This window comes from Lacerta agilis, chromosome 14 (genome assembly GCF_009819535.1).
Source record: "Lacerta agilis isolate rLacAgi1 chromosome 14, rLacAgi1.pri, whole genome shotgun sequence".
NCBI classification, from domain to species: Eukaryota; Metazoa; Chordata; class Lepidosauria; order Squamata; family Lacertidae; genus Lacerta; species Lacerta agilis.
Genome location: NC_046325.1, coordinates 20,464,528 through 20,488,402, shown reverse-complemented (window position 1 = coordinate 20,488,402; position 23,875 = coordinate 20,464,528). Strand labels below are relative to the sequence as shown.

General features: G+C 40.1%; 1 protein-coding gene across 1 annotated transcript; it reads right to left on the bottom strand.

Annotated features, from left to right (window-relative positions):
- Nucleotides 1-17,130: 17,130 nt before the first annotated feature.
- LOC117057599 (vomeronasal type-2 receptor 26-like) lies at nt 17,131-21,550 on the bottom strand. Its single transcript, XM_033168442.1, has 4 exons — nt 20,834-21,550; nt 20,437-20,664; nt 18,953-19,079; nt 17,131-18,032 (listed from the first exon to the last, which is right to left on the bottom strand). The coding sequence occupies exons 1-4, from the start codon at nt 21,548-21,550 to the stop codon at nt 17,131-17,133; spliced, it is 1,974 nt and encodes a 657-aa protein (XP_033024333.1).
- Between the last annotated feature and the right edge of the window lie 2,325 nt (nt 21,551-23,875).

Below are 23,875 nucleotides of genomic sequence, written 5' to 3'. Positions count from 1 at the left end.
GCCACCTACTCTTCATGCCAGGAGCTGGGCCAGGCCGACCAGGTGGAGAGGAGAAGGAACCGGGCGAAGTGGAAGGGCGGCGGGTCTCTGGCAGCCCTTACCGCTGCAGTTGCTGCTCCAGCCACTGCTGCCTCCTCTGTTTGAGCTCCATGGTAAAATTGCGCTCCGGGCTGGGCCCAGACTTGCTCAACCCGGCACCGGGGAGTGGAGGGGTGGTGACGTAGGAGTAGAGGGTGGGGTGGGTGGGGTGTGGAGGTAAAATGAGATGTGTGGTCTTTGAGGTCCATTGGAGGGTGCTATATTTTTTTACATAAAATCACGTTTTTACCTGTGAAAAGTGTGCCATCTGTACAATGTAAGCATGTACAAACACTCTCATATGGCCATGGAACGTTGTGTCCAAGTTTCAACGGAATCGGTCAAGCGGTTACGGAGAAGATCGATCGGTCACAAACACCCACCTTTTACATTTATATATATATATATATCACATATAACACACCCACACCCACACACCCCATACTTTTGCTGATAACTGTACACATTATTAGTCTGGATTTCAAAAAGAAACAATCCATGGGCATGTCAAACTTAACAGCATGCTCAGTCTAATTTCAAAACAAAATAAAAAATCCTTCCAGTAGCACCTTAGAGACCAACCAAGTTTGTTCTTGGTATGAGCTTTTGTATACATGTGTGCTACTGGAAGGATTTTTATTTTTATTATTATTTTTTACTATGGCAGACCAACATGGCTACCTACCTGTAACTCAGTCTAATTTGACAGTCCTATGCGAACAAATTTGATCAGGTGAAAATGGCTGAATTATGCTTGTATTCAATGCTAGCCCTACTCAGAATAGGCCCGCTGAAGTTAATGTACATTGCTAACTTAGGTTCCTTAATTTCAATGAGTCTACTTAGAGTCTGACTAGCACTGGATGCAACCCTATGTGTACAAATCCATTTAAAACAGATCCACCCACCCCATATTTTTTATGGATAGGTGCTGCCTCTTGCTGTGTGTAATGACAATTGTCGCCCAGGTTACAGCAAAAGAAGAAGGAAGGAAAGAATTTTGTTGCTACGATTGTACCCCATGCCCAGAGGGAAAGATTTCAGACAAGAAGGGTAGGAGATACAATGCACAGCATTAAGATATAAGCAATTTAAAATACTTTTCATTGGTTTTGGTTTATTATCAATTGAATTCTCTAAATTAGGTCTGGGATAGTGACAAGCCAGCTATGATGTATGCCCCTAACATGCTGCAGACATATAACCCTGAATACTTATATTTAATTAATAACAAAACGTTATCTTCATTCTGGCAAAGAAAATATTAATCAAGGTATGGCAGTATATGTCCCTAAAATACCACATAACATCATCATTTCTGATATATACTGGTAAATATACTGGTATAGTCCTGATACATACCGGTAAATCATAACACCATCTAACTGCTTTTGGTAATTGATGTAGTTGTTCACAGCCCCCTGATCCTGGCCCTGTTTTGTAACTTCTGGCTAAGGCTGATCCATCTTGTACAAATAATGTTGTTTGCCTTGCCTTGCCATGCCCTGAATATCACTGCAATGTAAAATTCCCCGCTGGAAGGCTGCAGAGGTCAGCCACCTTATCAAGCTTCTCTTTGGTATCTAGACAAATCCGATATTTAGAGATGTATAGTATCAAATCAGCTCACCATTTCAGAACCCCACTTTCATGGGATCACCGGTTACCCTGCAAATGTCATTTTTGCACTGGGAGGGCAAATATTATCTATTTTATTGGGGCTATCTGTAATGTATGAGGAAACTCTCAGTCCCTGAAAATAGGTAAAATTTGTACTCACCCAGAAAATACTGCTGATATTCAGCTTTAATTTTGCCACACACTCCACTCCCTGAACATGTTGAAAAAGTCAATACCAAATATTACAGTCCAGAACTATTAAAATCCATAGAGAATTGTTTTATTATGGTGATATTAAGCATCAACCTGAGCTTTACTTGGCATCTGAGGGGGGAAACCAGATGGCTAGCAGTGACTGAAACCCACATATTCCACCAAAGTCTAGTTTAAATTATATCAATAATCAAAGGGAGAGCTTTGAAATTTAAAAAAAGCAACACCACACAACTTATGATAAATAGAATCATAGAAATGCAGGGTTGTAAGTGACTTGCTTCATGCCAAATCATAGAATCATAGAGTTGGAAGGGAACACAAGGTTCTACTACAACACACAGCAATGCAGGAACATTTTGCTTAACATTGGGGCTTGAACCCACAACCCTGAGATTAAGTCTCAGGCACTACCGACTGAGCTATCCCTCCCCCCACTCTCTGGAAAATCAAGGTACGCATGTGCCCACTGCAAGGAGTTGCCCTCAACACGTGGAGAGCGATAGGGATACCCACCCTCCACTTCCTCTGCCACAAAAAGTTAATCATTAGCATAAATGAACCTCTGAACAGAGCTGTGGCTTCAAATTAAAGCAATATATGCACAGAAAACAGAGCATCAGAGACAGATCTACAGTGTTAACTTAATTGGGCAGAAAGTGCAAATATAAAAAAAGAAAAGTGATGACATGATTCAGGGATAGACACATAAACAACTTCTTCTTCTTCTTCTTCTTCTTCTTCTTCTTCTTCTTCTTCTTCTCTTCTTCTTAGACATGGATGAGTGCTCAAAATGCCCAGAAGGTCAGTATCCAAACAGGAACAAAGATCAGTGCCTTTCAAAGAGCATCAACTTCCTTCATTCACAGAAACTTTGGGGATCCTTTTAACTTTCTTAGCTCTGTCTTTTTCTCTGATCACAGCTTTGGTGTTTGGAATCTTCGCTAAGCATCAGAACACTCCCATTGTCAAAGCAAACAATCGAAACATCACCTACTCTCTGCTTATCTCACTATTACTCTGCTTCCTCTGCTCCTTGTTATTCATTGGCCTGCCCCAAACAGTGAGCTGCTGTTTGAGACAAACTGCTTTTGGTGTCATCTTCTCTGTAGCTGTTTCCTGCATATTGGCAAAAACTAACTGTGATTCTGGCTTTTGTTGCCACCAAGCCCGGGAGCGCATGAGAAAATGGGTGGGGAAAAGATTCACAAACTCTATAATTCTTGGCTGCTCCTTTATTCAAGCTACTATTTGTGCTGTATGGCTATGCACTACTCCCCCATTTCCACATTTTGACATGCACTCCCTGGCTCAAGAAATTGTAGCGGAATGCAATGAAGGTTCTGTCACTATGTTTTATTCTGTTCTGGGCTACCTGGGATTCTTGGCCATTGTTAGCTTCACTGTGTCTTTTCATGCCAGGAAGTTGCCAGACAGCTTCAATGAAGCCAAGTTCATCACTTTCAGCATGTTGGTTTTCTGCAGTGTTTGGTTGTCTTTTGTTCCTTCCTATTTAAGCACAAAGGAAATACATGGTGGCTGTGGAGATCTTCTCCATCTTGTCCTCCAGTGCTGGGTTACTAGGTTGTATCTTTGCTCCCAAATGCTACATAATTATCCTGAGGCCAGAACTGAACAAGAAGGAGCAGATAATAAAGAGATATTAGTAAAATAAAACTAAATCTAAGAGTATGGCATTTTTATTGATGTTTTGGAAATCATATGATCTGTTGCTCAGGAGAGTCTTCTTAAGAATGGTGGTAGTGTTTAAATGAGAAGCAGTTTTTAAATTAGCCATTTCAGTACTGATAGTTATAATAATTTCCTGTACACCCATAAACAAAGACTTGTGGGATGTGAACCATGGTAGAAATATCACAGTGGGTGGGATAGCCTTTATATGGCTGGTTCCCATCATCTTCTGGTTGGCCAGAAGGCCTCAAGGGATCTTGACCTCACTTCTCTATCATTTATAAGGGTGGTGGATTTTGAGGAAGAACAGAGGAGAAAAATTATTTAAAGTCTTCACAATTATGTTTTGTAGAAAATACCCCTTTCCTGTTTTATTCTAATGGCAGCTATAGCTGCCTCTTTTCTTTTATTTCTTAAACTTGTGGCTAAGAACTTAGACCCCTTTCCCCAAAAATCATACATTCTTTGTTTTAAATACAATGACTTTATCACTGTCTTCTTTATTTTTGTGGTTTCCAATTATTTCTGCTTTATCTGCAATTTAAAAATAAAATAAAATAAAATTGATGCTATAACTCTCTGTGTTTATTCCAGAAGGGGAACTTCCTGCTGCACTTGTGATTTTTGTCCTATGTGATCTTTTAAGTATGATTTTTTCTGTATAGATGCCCCTCTCATCACCGCCTTCATTGTATCCCACAATGAGCCATAACTCATTATTTCCTTAAAAACACACACACACAAACAAAACAAAACTTTCTCTTATTGATTGATTGAGAATGGGGGTGAAATACCATACTGGAGTAGCATGTTCAGCTGGAATGAATTCAAATTTTGTTCAGAATGGGACATGATCTGTTATTTTGATCTCTCCTGCTTGTGTTATTTTCACTGCATTTAAAAGTGGGGTGGATGTTAATAGTAAATCTACTCTGGATTGTGAGCTGTACACCAGGGACCCATCTACATGAGCCATGTCTCCTGGACTCACCTTCTGGCAAACATACCTCAGTTTCTACTTTTGTAGTATCCTCATTTGTTTCAGTTGGTCTCTGCCATTCTTAAATTATCTTGCACTTCTACATTTCTTTTTCCATGTGGCCAGATCCTTACCTGTTAATTCTTTTATGTTCCAATTAAGATTGCCACTGATTATTACATCATTTGAAGAAGATTTTCAGTTTGGCCAGAGTTCTTTGCAGGAAGGGTAATTATTTGGTGAATAAATAAATGTACAGTGGTACCTCAGGTTAAGAACTTAATTCGTTCTATAGGTCCGTTCTTAACCTGAAACTGTTCTTAACCTGAGGTACCAGTTTAGCTAATGGGGCCTCCTGCTACTGCCACGCTGCCGCCACATGATTTCTGTTCTCATCCAGAAGCAAAGTCTTAACCCGAGGTACTATTTCTGGGTTAGCAGAGTCTGTAACCTGAAGCGTCTGTAACCTGAAGCACCTGTAACCTGAGGTACCACTGTAGTCCATTAATAATACTTTCAACACAAATAAGTCTTCCATGTGCATCCCTCAATACTTTTGTTGACTGAAAATTATGTATTAACAAAGTCACCCTTCTAGCTTTGAGGAACCACTTGCTGTAAACTTTTGGCCAGCCCATGATTTCGTAAACAATGTATTTTGTATTGTTTTTCCTGCCTGCTTCATAAGTTTCTTGCAAAAAAACAACCCCAACCCCCCCCCCCCCAACTATATGTGGATGGATTTTAAAACAAATAGGCTTATTTATTTGATTTATATACCACTTTTCATCACATGTTCTTAGGGCAGTTTACATGATACAAATACAAGGCAAAAGCGCAAATGATAAGTTACAACTTTGGTAATAACTGTAGTAACTCTGGGGAAGAGGTTGGGTGGGGGAGAGAGGGGATGAAATTTGGCTGTTGTTGGTTCCTGCTGCTTCTAAAGACACCAGTCCATTTTCTGAGAGAAGGGGAAAATAAATCACCAGGCCTGGATCTACAGTGATCTAAAAATGAAAAATGCATATAAATACACACACACACACACACACACACACACACACACACACTGCTATACAGTGTCCCACTGGTGTCACGTTTTTTTATAACATTATAACTCACCAGTATAGATTAGTCCAAGGCCTCTCAGTGGCATATCACAATTTTTAGCTGCTTCTCCGGATTGGTGGAAGCTGGTGAGTCTGAGGTCAGAGTTCCTTCTAGAGTGGTTTTATATTATTATTCATTTTTTTCTTCATAGCTGAAGTTGTGCTTTAAAACTTTCCTCTTTCTGCTGGCTGCTGGCTCATCCTCTTTTCCTTGGCTTTTGTGGATGTTATAATAAAGAACTACTGTTCACAGCTTGTTCTTTGATGTATTCAGTTTGAAGTGAAGAGCCTTTATCAAACACTGCCATGCCCACACTGCTATCTTCTCCAGGAATTAGTATTTGAACATTGTGAGAATAACAAATGCCCCAACTCGCCTAAATTCAAGAAAGTGATGTCTACAAACATTTTAGTAGAGCTCAAGAGAGTCACCGTTTATGTGTACCCATTACATGGGCAAATTTCTCCAAACCCTGACTGAGAAATAACACACACACACACACACACACACACACACACACACAAAAGTCATCAAATGGTTTCTAGGAACAATAATGGGATCCTGTGGAACTAGAAGAATCTATATCAGCTAATTTTAAAACAGAGGTGTTTTCATCATATACAACTGCAAATATCTAAAAACCTGAGAATGGAAGTCATGCTAGAGACTACTCTGCAACTTTGGTCCACTGTAAAGGTTGCATAATGCGCCTACACACATCAGTGAACATTTTTTCTTTATAGGAGATCTCTTTTGTTCAGTTCTGGCCTCAGACCAATAATGTAACATTTAGGGAAGAAGATGCAGCCCAGCAGCCCAGCACTGGAGGCTAAGATGGAGAAGATCTCCACAGCTACCATGTATTTTCCTTTGGTGCTCAGATAGGTGGGAAAAAGGATAACCAAACACTGCAAAACACAAGCATGCTAAAAGTGATAAACTTGGCATCATTGAAACTATCAGGTAATTTTCTGGCAAAAGAAAGCCACAGTGAAGCTCACAATAGCCAGGAAGCCCATGTAACCAGGACCACAATAGAACATATTTCACAGACCCTACATTACATCCAAGTACAATTTCTTCAGTCACTGAATTCATGTCAATATCTGGAAATGGAGGATTAATTGCCAGCCATACAGTACAAATAATTCCTTGAACAAGAGAGCAGAGAAGAACAATGGAGTTGGCCCACCTTTTTCCCTACCCATTTCCTCATGCTACTTCCTGGCTTGGTGGCCATGAAAGCCAGAACCACTGTAATGGTTTTTGCTAACACAGAAGAGCCAGCCATTGAGAAGACCATGGCAAATGCAACTTGACGGAGGAGACACATCACCTTCCAGGATGGCCAATAATACAAGCAAAGCACAAGGGAAACAGAGCAGGAGGGAGATGAGGAGGGTGTAGGTGAGGCTCCGGTTGTTGGCTTTGACAATAGGAGTGTCGCGGTGCATTATAAAGGCTCCTAGCACTAGAGCAGTGATCAAGGAAAATAAAAGTGCAAAAATACCTAAACTCATCCCCAAAAGGTCCTTATATGACAAGAAGGTTATCATCTTTGAAATGCACTGATTCTTTACTTTGTTTGGATAATGATCTTTTGGGCACATTGTGCAAAAATCTGCATCTGAAAAAAGATTGAAAAACCTTTTTCAGAAGTTGCTTTTTGCAGTTGAAGCCATTCCTTCTATTTCTACAAACAATCAGGTTTGGAATAAATTTCCCCTTCTAAAAAATCAAATCATGCTGTTGTCTTCCCTTTAAGAAGACATAAGTGTCTGTGTGTTAATGCACAACTTTCAAAGTAAGTGAACAATAGAACTTATCTATCACTTGGTACCAATGGTATTCTAAGGCAAGCTTTCCATCACTACTTACTAATTTTTCTACCAAGTTGAATTTAGACCGGTAACAGAGAAATTTGCACTAGCTTTCAGGATGAGGTCTCTCTGCCATGCAACCCCAAGGGAAGTAATAGCATCACCTGTATTCTACCTTGGTCAGACCATACCTGGAGTGCTGTGTCCAGTTCTCGGTACCACAATTTAAGAATGATATTGACAAGCTGGAACATGTGCAGAGGAGGGCAACTAATATAATTGAGGGCTAGAAACCAAGCCTGATGAGGAATGGTGAGCATACCCTCAGGAAATTGAGGGAAGATATGATAGCTTTCTTCAATATCTAAAGTGCTGTCACATGGAAGATGGAGAAAGCTTGTTTTCTCCTGCTACTGAGGGTAGGACTCAAACCAATGGATTCAAGTTACAAGAAAGAAGATTCCAACTAAATATCAGGACTAACTTTCTAACAGTAAAAATTGTTTGAAAGTGGAATGGGAGTCTCTTGGAAGGTAGTGGCCTCTCTTGCCTTGGAGGTTTTTAAGCAGAGGTTGGATGGCCATCTGTTATGTATGAGCTAGTTGATATTCCTGCAATGTAGGGAGTTGAACCAGATGACCCTTGAGTTCCCTTCCAACTTTTCAGTTCTATGATTCTACAATTTTGTGATTCAATATGTACAGTAGAAGTACATTTATAGAAATTATTACTAGACTAACCTTGCCTCCATTCTTATTCTTCCTTCTTAGAACAAAGAACTTCTTCCCTTAAAGAAAAGCACCCAGCATTTTGTATTCAATGATAGATGCATTTCTTTCATTCTTTTGGTCCCTAGGTGAGAAGTGCTCATAACGACTGTTTTTGAATTAGTTGATATCAGAACTGTTTCCCAGTAATGACTACTATCACCTACTACAAACCAGATCACGCCAGGTACTGCATATTCTACCTTTCTCATGAGAAATCTTCCCTTTTGGACATGGAACACAATCATAGCAGCAAAATGGCTCCCCCTCCTTTTTCTTCTTTTGGTAACCAGGTTGACAGTTATCATTTACAGAGTGAAAGGGGCATCACCTATTCAGGGAATATGAATAATTAGAATTGAGAATATATATATATATATATATATATATATATATATATATATATATGATGACATCACTATCTTGACAGTATTATCATCAGATTCTGTCATATTAGTGCAGGTGCTCATAAGTTGGTGAACTGTCTTGAACTGAGATCTTTAATGGCCAGGTTTTGGCTCTGTGCTGCTAGCATTCTCTGACTTCATTAATCTAGTCACACTAGATTCCATAAAAGTTGAATGGAGGAAACGGAGAGGAATTTTGTGGTTTTAAACAATAGCAGATATTTTTTGAGTATATTGAATAAACACCCATTGAACAAGCTATTCTGGCTTTCTGAGACCACACTTGGATTACTGTGCCAGTTTGGTTGAAGGAGCTGTATATGTTCAGCCTGGCAGACTGAGAGGAGATATGATAGCCATCTTCCAATATATATTAAGGGTTATAATGTGGAAGATGGGGCAAGATTTTTTTCCTCCTTCGTTGGGGGGTAGGACTCAAACCAAAGGCTTCAAGTTACAAGAAAGGAGATTCTGACTTAACACCAGGAAGAACTTTCTTTGCCTTTGACTTTTTGAATCTCAAGTTACTGATAAAATATGTGCAATTCTCAAAGACAGCATTAGTTAAAAACACATATCATTGTGATAATTTTCTATATGTTAAAGAAACTATACGGAGAAATGTTCATATTTTCAGCAGGAATTAGTGGGACAGTGTGCAAGTAAATATACTTCGGACTATGCTGTAAATAAACCAATGTAAACATACTGGGACAAGCACTATAAAAATATTTATTAAGGAAGCTGCAAATGATGTTTCTCCTCTCCTCTCCCTCCCTCCTTTTATTTTATGGAAGCCAAAGTCTATAGTGATGTCCCACCTGGTGAAAACTTCTAGGCCACACAATGGCGCCTTCATCAATGCTCAAATCTTTGCCAGGAGGAGCCCAAGGATTCATTCTTCCAACTTTCATTCTAACAAATGACTTATTGGGAAAAGTAATCAGATTGTAATATCAAACCCCATTGTCAATTCTCCATTTTCATTCAAATGCACATTTTCTCCTGCACTGTTATTAAATGAGATGCTCCTCAGAATAGGATGGAGCTAGGTGGAATGGAAAAATGGAAAAATAAATCAATGTTGGAATTGCATCATATTCCTTTAGAATGGAAACAAGCTCTAATAGTGTTATGTTTTTGACTTTTGTTGAAGAAAAAAAATCTCTACTACCATGCCTTTCCAAGATTTCAGACAATCCAAGTGTCCCTATTTTCCTGAGATTTACAAGTCCCGGATTTACAGAAGCCATTCCAATTTCTGATTTAATCCCGGAATGTCCCACTTTTCCTTAACACACCCCCATTTTCACTGGAGGAATACTGGAGGTTATGGTAGGATGTCCCTATTTCATTGGAGAAATGTTGGAGAGTATGGAGAGACGCGCAGCGTAAATTAATAACGCAGAGTCTTCTTCAGTAAAAGAATAAAGCTTTAAAGGTAAAGGGACCCCTGACCATTAGGTCCAGTCACAGATGACTCTGGGGTTGCGGCGCTCATCTCGCTTTACTGGCCGTGGGAGACGGCGTTTGTCTGCAGACAGCTTCCGGGTCATGTGGCCAGCATGACAAAGCTGCTTCTGGCGAACCAGAGCAGCGCATGGAAACACCATTTACCTTCCCGCTGGAGCGGTACCTATTTATCTACTTGCACTTTGACGTGCTTTCGAACTGCTAGATTGGCAGGAGCAGGGACCAAGCAATGGGAGCTCACCCCATTGCAGGGATTCGAATCGCCGACCTCCTGATCGGCAAGCCCTAGGCTCTGTGGTTTAACCCACAGCGCCACCCGTGTAAAAGTAAAAGCTTTACTGAGTTAAAATAAACTTGTTTGCAAATAACAGCATAACGAACAGAAGATTGCACTAGCTTCAGAGCATAGGCCTACACAGAGTTTGCATTGAGCACAGGCTTCACAGAGCACAGACATACACACTGAGAAACTGACAGTCTGCCTGGAAGCAGATACCATACTTATACAGAGAATGAGTCATCCTCAAGGTGAGTCACAGTGATTCAGCATGCTAAATGATTCTGCAGCTTTTCAGCATTTCACAACATTTCAAGAATCCTTTACTGCTTCTGCTCTCAAATACCTTGGCATGGAGTTATGCCACCCCTAGGCCAAGGAGATAAGTAACTATATAACCTTTAGAAGACATCTGAATACAGCCCTGTGTAGGGAAGTTTTTTATGTTTAATGTTTTATTATGTTGGAAGCATATTATTATTATTATTATTATTATTATTATTATTATTATTATTATTGTTATATTATGTCCCTATTTTTGTTAGAGAAAAGTTGGAGGATATGAAACTAATGCACTTTTTAATTATTCATTTTTTATTGTTTACATACTTTTTTTTCTAAAACAAAACTGAATTATGTGGGTAAATGATGCTCCAGTCAAAATAAAAAAAATCCATATTTGCTAGCTGAGCAAAGGGCTAAAACACATGGAGTTTCCAGTAAATTCCTAGAGGGCACATTGGGAAGTCATATCCTCTTCTTGCCCAGGCAGGAAGAGTAACAGTAGGAAGACAATCCTTATTAGTTTCACTCAAGGAACAGCCTCTTTCTCATCTTGCAGCCATAGGGCTAGGATGCAGTCATAAGGATAGGGTGTATTTTGTAATTTAGAATTATATTTTGCCTGACTTATTTCACTACTATTTTCTTCTTGAACTGAGTCTGCAATGTTATGGAAGTGAGCAATATTTTTTACTTTCTTACATTACAGGCTTCTGTGTTGTTATTTTGTTTATAGTATAAACATCTGAAGGGAATCAGGTTGGTGAAGGTTGCATTAAGATCGTGTGCTGTCGTGCTGAAGTCAGTTGAACAGAATGGTTTGAAAACTACTACCTTCCATGGCTGCATGTCTTTATGTTGTAGCTTCCTTCTTTCCACTGTTACTTTAGATTTGGATGGGTACATGGCATGTACAGAATTTGCCAGAGCCTGTACAGCATTGTAGATACTGTAGCTGTGGCCAGTCATGCTCATTTCAAAGAAAGGCCCAGGAAGATTCTGCAGCCTCTCTTCTCCAGTACAAGTGTCCACATCATCTCCATTAAAATGGGAATTTGGAAATGAACAGTCGAATGCTTGCTCCCAGAATGGTCGGATAAAGCCATTTCCCTTCATCAAATGAGGATTTAGCTTTTGAAGAAAATTTTGGAACCCTGGAACCTCATGTGAGTGGGCTGTGAAGGCTAAGGCACCATGGAAGGCTTCTATGTCCCAGTCCTTGTGCATGGACATGGCTACAAGGTCCATCTGGGCTACCATAATCCACACTTTACCAAATGATTTCCCATACTCAGATTCTCCTTCATGCAGCAGTCCTCTCAATGTTATCATGGTCAAAGCTTCTCCATAGAGAATAATGGTGTTGGCTTTACTTTTCATAACATCTACAAATATTTTTCCCCACTTTCCTTGGAAATTTAAGATGTCACCAAAAAATCCTTTTGAGGGAATTTTCTCAGTGAAGGCAGCACAGATGCTGTTCTGAGAAAGTATTGGTAGTAGGTTGCTCAAAAATAATTCTCCAGTTTCCTCATCCATGGTCATTAGACCCACCCAAATCCATTTGAAATGCAGAAGTAGCTGGACAATTCCCTTGTACTGATGGATTTCATTTGGAGCCATCCGATACAAGGTCAGTGAATGTGTGTGATCCCTCAGCATGGGGACAAAATCACCATAGGTGAACTAAAATGGGGGGAAATTCAGGAAGTTTTACAAATTTATTTGGAAACCTATAGATGTGTTAGTGCGATTTTATGGATACTGAACATTCTGTTTAAAATTAATATAAGATGTGAGTTGCTTGTGAAAACCTCTCAGAATCTCCATTCAATGCAAAATGCTCCTCTACACCTTAAGTAGCAGATTTAGAGAGACATGGAGAATTTAGCAGCCAGGTTGCTCCAAAGGAGCAAGGTGGTTCAAGCACATAACACTAATCATGGCCTGGCTTCCAGTTAGTTTCTGGGCCCAATTCAAAGTGCTGGTTTTGACTTATAAAACTGTAAATTGCTCAGGACCACAATACCTCAATATGTTCCCTTATGAACCAACTAAACCCTGTGATCATCATCTGAGCCTATTATCTGAGATCCAGACGGTGGCAATCTAAGAATGGCCCTTTTCTGCAGTGGTTCTCCCTTTGTGGAATGTTCTATCCAAGCACTTTCATTACATATATTTAGGGGCCAGGTGAAAATATTCCTCTATAACCAGGCATTTGGCTGATTAAACAGTGTGCTCTCATGGGAATAGAGTTATTAGTGCTTTCTTTCTTTTTCTTTTCTTTTTCTTTTTGCTGTAAACTTCCCTGTGATCTTTGGATGAAGGGTGTTATAAAAATTAAATACAGCGGTACCTTGGTTTAAGAACAGCTTATTTTATGAACAACTTGGATTAAGAATGCTGCAAACCCGTGTTTTGGTTTGTGAACTTGCCTTGGCATAAGAACATGTTTCACTTCCTGCTGAGTGTGTTCCATTTGTAAATGGAGTCCCCCGCTGCTATGGGAAAGCACACCTTGGTTTAAGAATGCTTTGGTTTAAGAACAGACTTCCGGAAAGGATTAAGTTCGTAAACCAAGGTACCACTGTACTGGCTAAGATGTCAATGTTTGTGCCACGGTCATTTCAGTGGAATATACACCTGCACAAGCAACCATACAACACACTCCTAGAAAAGAAAAGACAGATAATGCACCAGAGAAAGATAATGCACACATCATACCTGTGGAAACTTGTAGATGTCCAAGATGGCAGCCAAATGGTGAGAGGTTTCAGCGCCTAGTCCTCCTATGACTCCTATTAGGCTGTTCTGGACATCACAGCTATAATTGGGAACAAATTTGTACTGTGTGGAGAAAAGCTCCACTGCTATGTGGTAACTCCGCTTCTGACTGAAGTAGCTCTCAGGGATGTGGAATCCCAAGGAAACATTAGGCAAAATCTTGGGATTTTCATTAATCTCATTTACAGCAAATACCAAGGCCAGGACATGTTGGTAATTCTTTGCCACAACACTGAAAAAAAAGTTAGAACAGACGACACCAGAAAATTTAACAATAAGTAAAGTTGCTTGGTAGTTGTCCTGCTGAATCAATAACATGTGTGTTAGCTGATAGACTACTGAGAGGATTACAAATTTGCAGAACCACACAGAACTGCAATATGTAGAACGCCATAGTCTGTATGTATTATTACACCCTGATCCTAAGGCACTATATTTGACATTGTGGGATTATAGCACTTCAATTTAAAAGTCATTTTAGAATGGTCAGATTATATGTGAGATTCAACAAATCCTTTGCAGTTTCACGAACCTTTTAAAAATGATTAATATCACCCTTTGAAATACCCTATGAGTATCAGCCCCTCCAGTGTCTATTGATAAACATTCACACATGTGCTACCAATTCCTTTAAGGGTGCCGATAGTTTAGCCTCAGTTGATGACCTTTGGCATATAACAGAAAAACAAAAGATCCTTACATGGGAATGCTAGTATCAGCAGAAGGAGGGTATTCGGTGAAGGAAAATGAATCCAAAAACAGTAGCATCTGAGAGACGGCCCCACCAATTATGAGATCGCCTGACTTATAATACTTATGAGGAGTATAAATGGGGTCATGGACGGCACATCTAGCAGCATGCTCCTGGAACTCACTGTGAGGTATCTGCAACAGCATTAGAAACATCTCCAATAACACTGTTCCAATTATGGTCATTCCCCTCTCAGTGCAGATGCCAGATTTTCCGCCTTCTTTCATAACAATATAGCAGTCTCTCTTGAAAAGCAGCAGCCTCTGCTGATGCAATAGTTGGAGCCTGTATCCTTTATCTACATACATATACCAGAAAGCTATTTGGAACCGAGTATGCAGGAGCTTATGTCCTTAGCTCCAGTTTTGAACACCAAGCAGGGTTTTTAAAAACATAGCTTGGCCTTTGTTAGTTTTTTTTTTTTTTTTTTTTTTTTTTTTTGTTATGATTCAGATTCTGGAAACCAGGAGGTGACTGGTCAAAAGGAGAAAAATGTGGCACATCTCAGAGGCCTTTAGGGAAATCACAATGGATGCAATTGAGAATGGCAAAGCCTGTAATTATCCTCCCCCAAGGATCCAGGTGACATTCTGCTCAACATACTTGCTTGAGAAAGAAAACCTGTTGGCCAAAACAACCACAATTTTTCCTGTGTTCCTAAGGGTAGCTGAATTTCTGCTACTTTCGAGACATGGCTGGGCAAGCAGATTCCACAAAATGTTCAGGAGAGGCTTGCCACTTATCTTACTGCAATGGTGAGAAGCCAAATCTGGCCAGTGGAATGGACCCACACCCTTGAAGGCCAACTTTGACAGGGGCCACCCATATGTCAATCACCTGACATCATAACAATGCCATGTAGCAATTTCAAAGGATCAGCTGAAAACAGACCTTCACAGGAGCTCAAAAATGGTGCTGACAAGCTGTCTTGGCTGCACTAAGAGTTCAGGGGGAGGGGAGTTTTTAAGGTTTTTCTTAGCACAGCTCTACTTCTTTGAGGCAGCAATCCTAACTCCACTTATCTGAGAGCCACTGAATTGAATAAGACTAACTTCTGAATAGACATTGTTTGGGTTTCTCTGTAATACTTTTAAGTTACAGGTAGGTAGCCATGTTGGTCTGCCGTAGTCGAAACAAAACAAAACAAAACAAAACAAAACAAAAAATTCCTTCCAGTAGCACCTTAGAGACCAACTAAGTTTGATCTCTCATACCAAGAACAAACTTAGTTGGTCTCTAAGGTGCTGCTGGAAGGAATTTTTTTATTCTTTTAAGTGACAGTGCAGAGAAAGCATAGTGCTCCAGTGGCTGCTATTTATTATTTTGACAACTTATACACCACTTTATTACAACTGTCTCTGAGCAGTATATAAAAGACTTGGCATAATGTTTCCCTATTAATCTGGTAGTGATGTGATGTCCACCAGTGCTGCTTGCTGGAAATACAGGCAACTCCTCATGTGCACATGATTTATTTGTGTGTTACTGTGCACACACATGGTGCCGGAAACCGGGAAGTATACCTTGAAGTGGGGCGCACCCTGAAGAGTCCTCCTGGCTTTCTTGGGTGGTGCTTTGTTGAAGCTGCTCATCTTCCCATTTAACAGCTAATGTGTGGGGTAGTGCATCAGCTGCCACTGCCGCTGCTGCCACTTCCCCACACATCAGCTGAGCAGCCTCAGCAAAGCCCCACTGCCCCTCCATCCTCTGGGCTCTGGGAGCCAGAAGTGCAGAGGTGATTGGTCAGCTGATGCATGGGGAGATGGCAGCGGCTGATACATTACCTTGCACATCTGCTATTAGCAAAGGAGGCTGACTAGCCTCAGCAAAGTCCCACTGCCCCCCACCCCGGCTTGCAAGGGCAGCCTCTTTGGGCTCTGAGGAAGGTCTCCTCATGAGCTACTAGGACTCTCCAGGGTGCTCCCCATCTTCACGCATTTCACTGACATGTGGTGAGGCCTGGAATGTAACCCCCACATAAATCTTGAATGGGAAAAGTGGGGAGGGGGATAAAGGACATCTTCAAAATCTTTGGAATCAAGTTAACAAAGTTAATAAATTTTCTGATTCACACTTTAGTTCCGGAGATATGGATCAGGGGAATCACTTCAGAATGTGGGGCCAATGAATATGGATCCTTAAGAGTAAAGAAATTTGAAAGAGCGGGGCTTTCAATTTCTCGAAAGACCCCTCACTTCTCACAGCAAGAAAAGATGACTGCCCTTATGTACCTCTTATATCATACAATGTATTCTACAACCTAAACTGGTATTGTATAAAAAAGTACCATAGCAGCTTTCTAGTACCATAGCAGTTCAAAAGGACGTCAAAGTGCAAGTAGATAAATAGGTACCGCTCCGGCGGGAAGGTAAACGGCGTTTCTGTGCACTTCTCTGGTTCGCCAGAAGCGGCTTTGTCATGCTGGCCACATGACCCGGAAGCTGTAGGCCGGCTCCCTTGGCCAGTAATGCGAGATGAGCTCTGCAACCTCAGAGTCGGACACGACTGGACCTAATGGTCAGGGGTCCCTTTACCTTTTTTACCATAGCAAGAAATGCATTGGAATCTGGATTTCAAAGAAGGACTCCTTTTTAAACACAATATTTCTCAGGGAGTACTAATCACATGTGTTCAGTTTAGAACAAAGACCAAGCAAATACAGAATATGTTCATACACAGACATGGAAGACATTTTAAAGAAAGAGATGTTTTATTTCCAAAACAGTAATTTCTTCCTTCCTTTCTGCCACATTACAAATGTATGTGAATTTCAAATCTTCCTAAATGGCTATAAGACAATTTGTGTCCATGATTACGGTTGCACTCAAAGCTTAGAAGAGACTATAACTCCAATAAAAGTAGATTTTTTTTCTAGCTGTTTCTTTTGATAAGCTTGTCTTTTTTGTTCAGGTCTGGTCTCAGTACAATAATGTAGCATTTGGGGAAAAAGATAAAACCCAACAGGCCAACACTGGAGGCTAAGATGGAGAAGATTTCCACAGCTACCATATATTTCCCCTTTGTGCTCAAGTAGGTTGGAACAAAGGATAACCAAACACTGCAAAACACCAGCAAGCTGAAAGTGATGGACTTCGCTTCATTGAAACTGTCGGGTAACTTCCTGGCCTGGAAAGCCACAGTGAAGCTCACAAAAGCCAGGAAGCTCATATAACCCAGGACACAATAAAACATGGTGACAGACCCCTCATTACATTCCAGTACAATTTCGTCAGTCACTGACTTCATGTCAACATCAGGGAAAGGGGGAGACATAGCCAGCCATACAATGCAAATGCCTGCTTGTACAATAGAACAAAAAAGAACAATGTAGTTGGCCACTCTTTTTCCTACCCATCTTCTCATGCTGTTTCCTGGCCTGGTAGCCATGAAAGCCAGAACCACTGTGATGGTTTTTGCTAACACAGAAGACACAGCTGCTGAGAAGACCATGCCAAAGGCCACCTGACGAAGGAGACACATCACCTTCTCAGGTCGACCAATGAACAGAAATGCAGAAAGGAAGCAAAGCATCAGGGAGATAAGGAGAGTGTAGGTGAGGTTCCGGTTGTTGGCTTTGACAATGGGGGTGTTGTGGTGCCTTATAAAGGTTGCCAGCACTAGAGCTGTGATTGAAGAAAATAAAAGCACACAAATGACTAAGCTCATCCCCAAAGGCTCCCCATAAGACAGGAAGGTTACTTCTTTGGGAATGCACTTAGTTTGTTCTTTATCTGAATAATGATCTTCTTGACAGGCCGTACAGGAACCTACATCTGTGGAAATAAGAATATTTTAAAAGCTGGTTTACATATAGTCATCTGCAACTGCAAATATGTCTTCTACATCTCCTACTACAAACCACATGGTGGTCATATGGAGATAATGGTGTGGGTCTCCTGTTAGAAACAAAATACAGCTCTCAGTATTAATACCAGTCTCTAAAGGCAAGTAGATTGTAGTAACCCATATCTTGGATTCAATGCCACTCCCAGGATGGATTTTATAGGTAGCAGAGTTGGGGGTCAAAGGAAGCTGGGCACAGAAGCCTACCTACTACAAATCGATGTCTGCTTCAGCCACAGATACCTGTGTACAGCTTGTCACACATACAGTGTGCACAAGAAGTGGCATATCTTAGAGGTGGAGTACAACATCCAGTCGATGTTATCTCCAGACATGGCTGTGAATTATTCCTTTTTGAAATATATGTATGTATGTATGTATGTATGTATGTATTTACTTATGTATTAAACTTGTATACTGCCCTTCATTTAAAGATGGCAGGGAAGTTCACAACATTAAAATACCGAATGAAAACACATAGTAAAGCAAAAAACAAACAAACAAACAAAAACAAAACAAAACAAAAACCACAATAACCCCTCACCCAACACATTTTATGCTACTGGGTGGAGAAGTGTTGTGACAATAGACCCCTGATGACAGTTATTGCAAACTACTTTGACAAAGAAGAAGTTTGAAGAATTATTATTTTACACTTAACTGCTGGATATTGTGTGTGTGTGTGTGTGTGAGAGAGAGAGAGAGAGAGAGAGAGAGAGAGAGAGATGCATGCATGCATGCATTGCAAAACTCCAGTCACTTATTTGAACTTGAGAATTAGTAACCAGCAAACTCCTGAGTGAATAGGAAGATATTAAGCAACTATACACCACTAGTAGTGCTTGATTACCGATCTGAGGTGAAACCTTCCCCTTTGGACATGGAACACAATCATAGCAACAAAAAGGCATCCCTTCCTTCTTTTTCTTCTGCTGACCAGGATGGCATTTATCATTACAGAGAGAAAGGGGCATTACCTGTCAAAGAGATATAAAGCAGCAGTACTTGAAAAATGCAATTTTAAGATCGATCCAATTTGGTTGCCAGAGCATGACAAGATCACTCTCCTATCAACCGCTTTGAATTCAAAAGCGTTTTATATTTTCAATCCTCTCATTCCCATTTCCCCCTCCAACATTTATTCCATACGGCTCAATTGCCTTGGATTTATGTAAATTCTCTGCCCTCTGCTTGCTTGTTTTTTTTCTGTTTTGCTTTTCTATATTAAATTGTAATATTGAGAAACTTAATAAAAATTATTACAAAAAGTGGTATTGATATATAGATAGATTCAAATATGTACACATACAGGCACATATAGTATATCTGTTGTTGGCATCCATCAGTCTCGAGAGAAAATGGAGTGCGCCTGCAGGAGCAAAGTCAAACTGCTGCATTAGCAGCATCAAAGTGACCTTCCTGGGGTGGAACTGAGTTATTTTCTCAGAATGTAAAAAAAGGACAATTTTTTTAAAAAGGAAAAACTTCCACCCACTCCAATGCTACTCATCAAGCATGATTTAAACATTTAGGGGGGGGGGAGTCTCATTAGAGACATAGAGACACTTTTTGTGGCTTCTCTCCAAAGGTTCACCACCTTGAGAAGCTAAATAATGTACCGTAGTTTCTGGATTGGGATAGCCAGCCCATTGTCTCCCATGCATTGGCAGCGATCAGGGTGGATTACTGCAATGCACTCAATTGGAGCTACCTTTGAGATTGGTTCAGAAGCAGCAGCTGTTGCAAAATATGGCAGTTCAAATGCTCACTTGGGGACATAATCACCAAATAACTACTGAAAGAATTGCACTAGCCACCACTTAGCTTCAAGCACTAACTTCACGGTGCTGGTTTTGGCATATAAAATCCTATATAGCCTGGGACCATGGCACCTGAAAATTGAAATGGATTAGAAAGAAAGAAAGAAAGAAAGAAAGAAAGAAAGAAAGAAAGAAAGAAAGATCACTATCGCTCCATTAAAAAACAGTGTGCAGAACTGATCTTCTGACAAGATATCTATCAGGGTGCACGGTCTTCTGTCAGGATTATAGCAGTGGCACTCACCCTTTGGAATGGTCTCCTCTTGAATATTGGACATGTGCCATCTCCATTGTCTTTTCTATGGTTACTGAAGATCTACCTATATTGACAAGCATTTTAAGCCTTGAGATCTTTTCCCAGTCTGCATACAAATTGGAACTGTTTTTAAAAATGTTTTGAAGATGTTGCATTGTTTTACTGTTTGTTGTTTGGTGCCCTGCCTCCTTTTGGAAGAAGGTCACGATACAAATTTAATTAAACAAAGAGACAAATAAAGAAGTAGTAACATCCTACCTGATTAAAGCTTCTGGGCCAGGTGATGGCCGCTACATCAATACTGAAATCTTTGCCTTCCAGAGCCCAAGGATTCATCCTTCCAACTTTCACTCTAACAAATGAATTATTTGGGAAGGTAATTACATTTGTAATATCAAACCCCATTGTAAATTCTCCATTCTCATTCAAAACCATTGTTTCTCCAACACCATTCTTCAATGTGATATTCCTCAGAACTGGATGGAGCTAGGAGAAATGACCCAAAAAAGAACAATTCCATAATGGCAATTTTAAAAGAGTAGCATGGCAATGTATTACTCAGACTGTGGGTGTCAGGAACATCACTTAGGTATAAAAATATTTCATGCATTCATTTTATTCATGGTAGTTCAACAAAATCTTTTAATGTCCATACCTGCCATGCTGCCACATTGTTATATTCCAGATTCTTTCTGGCTACCAGTACTCTGGATTTGGATCTGGATGAGTACATGGCATGTACAGAATTTGCCAGAGCATAAACAGTACTGTAGATACCGTAGCTATGACCAGTCATGCTCATTTCAAAGAAAGGCCCAGGGAGGCTCTCCAGACTCTCTTCCCCAGTGCAGATTTCTGCATCAACTTCATTAGAATCATAATTTGAAAATGAACAGCCAAATACTTGCTCCCAGAATAGTTGAATGAAACCATCCCCCTTGACTAAATGAGGTCTTAAGCTTCGAATAAACGTTTGGAAACCCGATACCTCCTCTGAGTGAGTTGTGAAGCTTAAGGCACCATGGAAGGCTTCTATACTCCAATCCTTATGAATGGGCACCGCAGCAACATCCAATTGTGATGCCATAATCCACACTTTACCAAATGCTTTCTCATAGTCAGTTTCACCTTCATGCAGCAAACCCCTCAGACTTAACATGGTCCTGGTTTCTCCATAGACAACAATAGCATTGGCATTACTCGCCATAACATTTTGAAATGTTTTGTTCCACCTTTCTTGCAAATGAAACAAGTCATCAAAAAAGAATATTATGGCAATTTTCTCTATGAAGGCAGGGCAGATGTCATTTTTAGAAAGTACTGGTAGGAAGTTCTGCAGAAATAATTCTCCAATTTCATCATCCATGACCATTAGACCGACCCAAGTCCATCTAAAATGCAAGAGTAGCTGGACAATCCCTCTGTACTGATGGATATCATTTGGAACCATTTGGTAAAAAGAAAGAGAATAGATTTGACCCCTCAGCATGGGGACAAAATCACCATAGCTGAACTAAAAGGGCAAGCAGACAGACATATACCTAATTAATGTCCCTAATAATTTTAATGGATTTTTGTTTGTTTTATTTTTATTCACAGTGAAGCTTCTAGAGAAATTTAATATGTTCTGCATGCTGGATAGAGTTGAGCAATAATTTATGCATTCATAAACTTCAGACTTCACTATTGTACAGTTCTTAATATGGGCCTACTGCTAAAGACAACTTAGAAGCTTTGAGTAGTGCATAATGCTTTTGTGCTTCAAGTGTATGTGGGGAGACATTAACTGTCAGGAATGAGCCAGCTCCTGGTGAAACTTTACAGCCTGCTGCAGAACAGAGAGAGTGCCCAGTGCAACTCCCACGGGCAATGGAATGCCAGTTGCCAATGGAACAACTGGGAGCAGGCTGGATCACAGCCAGAGCTCTCTGGAAGATCAATTAGGCGCAAACAGAGACAGAGAGAGCTTCCTGGAAAAGGAAGAGGTTGGAGATGAGCCAATTTCTCAGAGGAATCGGCAAAGGGGGGGCTGTTAGACAGGAAGCAAAACAAGAGACATTAGGTTTGTAAGTTCAATATCTTCTGTCAACATCAGAAGGAGTCTTCAGAAGGGTCATCTTGAGTAATGATGCTGGAGGCTTTGTTTGAGCCATCAGAAGTTATCTGTTGTTGTTGTTTTTTGCAATAAATCCTTTTAATTATCTATGCTTACTGTGTTATCAAGTTGGGAACCTGGACTCCTGACATTGTCTGCCTGTATGCCTTCAGACTGAATTAATGGTACTTTTAATGACCTTAACAGCCTGGGCTCCATTTATCTCAGTTGCCACACCTTGGACCATATCAGCTTCACTCACCATATTTCCGTGGGAATAGAATTAGGGGCCTCCATATCAATTTCCACAAAACTGTATAACCATTTCCTCTTTTAGCAACATAATTCTGCTTGTCTTGTGGGCCTTGTACCGTGGTGTGAGAAAGTTAAATTGCACATCATCTCCCTAGCTTTAGGACTAGCTAGTAAATTGATTTGAGTTGAATTTGTCTTAATTAGCTGCAATGCTTTCTCCCATTCCAAATATGGATAAAGGGAATAAATGCCCATCATCCTGTGATATAGTCCTTATCCTGCTGAAATGTGCTATTTGTGTGAATATACGCTCATATAAAAAAACCACACACTAGGAAGGCAAAGAAAAGAAAATTGTAGCATTCCTCGGAAACTCCATGGGTACATTTTACCTGTGGTAGCTTGTAGATGTTCAAAATGGAAGCCAAATGGCGGGAAGTTTCAGAGCCCAATCCCCCAATGACTGCTATGAGTTTGTTCTGAAGGTCACACTTATAATTGGGGGTGAAGCTATGCTGTGTTGAAAAAAAAATCCATTGCAATCTGATACAATCTCCTTGGATTAAAGTAGCTCTCAGAGATGTGGAATCCCAAGGAGACGTTGGGCAAGATGTGGGGCTGTTCATTTATCTCATTTATAGCAAATGCCAAGGCCAGGACATTCTGGTAATTCTTTGTTACAAAACTGCAACAAAAGTTAGAAAATATTTCACAGGGATATCCAACAAATGATGAAAATCTTTATTAGCTTTCCTGCACCTTCAGTATCTTAACCAGTGCATACAACTCTGTAAATCATTACTCTTGCAAGCTTTACTGTTTCTGGTTTGGGGTTTTTTTTAGTGAAGAATACTGTTTTTTGTTAATTAACTGATGACTTATAAATAACTTCTTTATTTTTTATATTAGTGTGTAAGTCACTTAGTGCCTTTCTTTTTTGTAAGGTAAAACAAATTATAAAGTTATTAAAAACAAGAATGAGTGCTGAGAGGTATACAGACTTTCACAATCACATAGCCTGCTGAAAAGTGACAAGTGACTGTTGAGAATTGCTGTAAATTCCAGCATTCTCTTTAAGAAGTTCTATCACAAACCAAACTGTACAGTCCTCCTTCAAGATACCACTTTGCCATCCTTAATCAAATTCATATTATTAAGCACAGTAGTGCTTGGTTACTATTCCACTTTAAGAAGCAACTTGTTTAAAAAACACACTGAAGTATTTGAATGTTTCAATATGTCTCTTCATGCTCAGTGGATTTTTTTTTAACTGCTTGGTGATCCCTTTTGATACTTTTATGCCTAGAAATGTGCACTTGGGGAGATGTTTAGTATGATTAATTATTG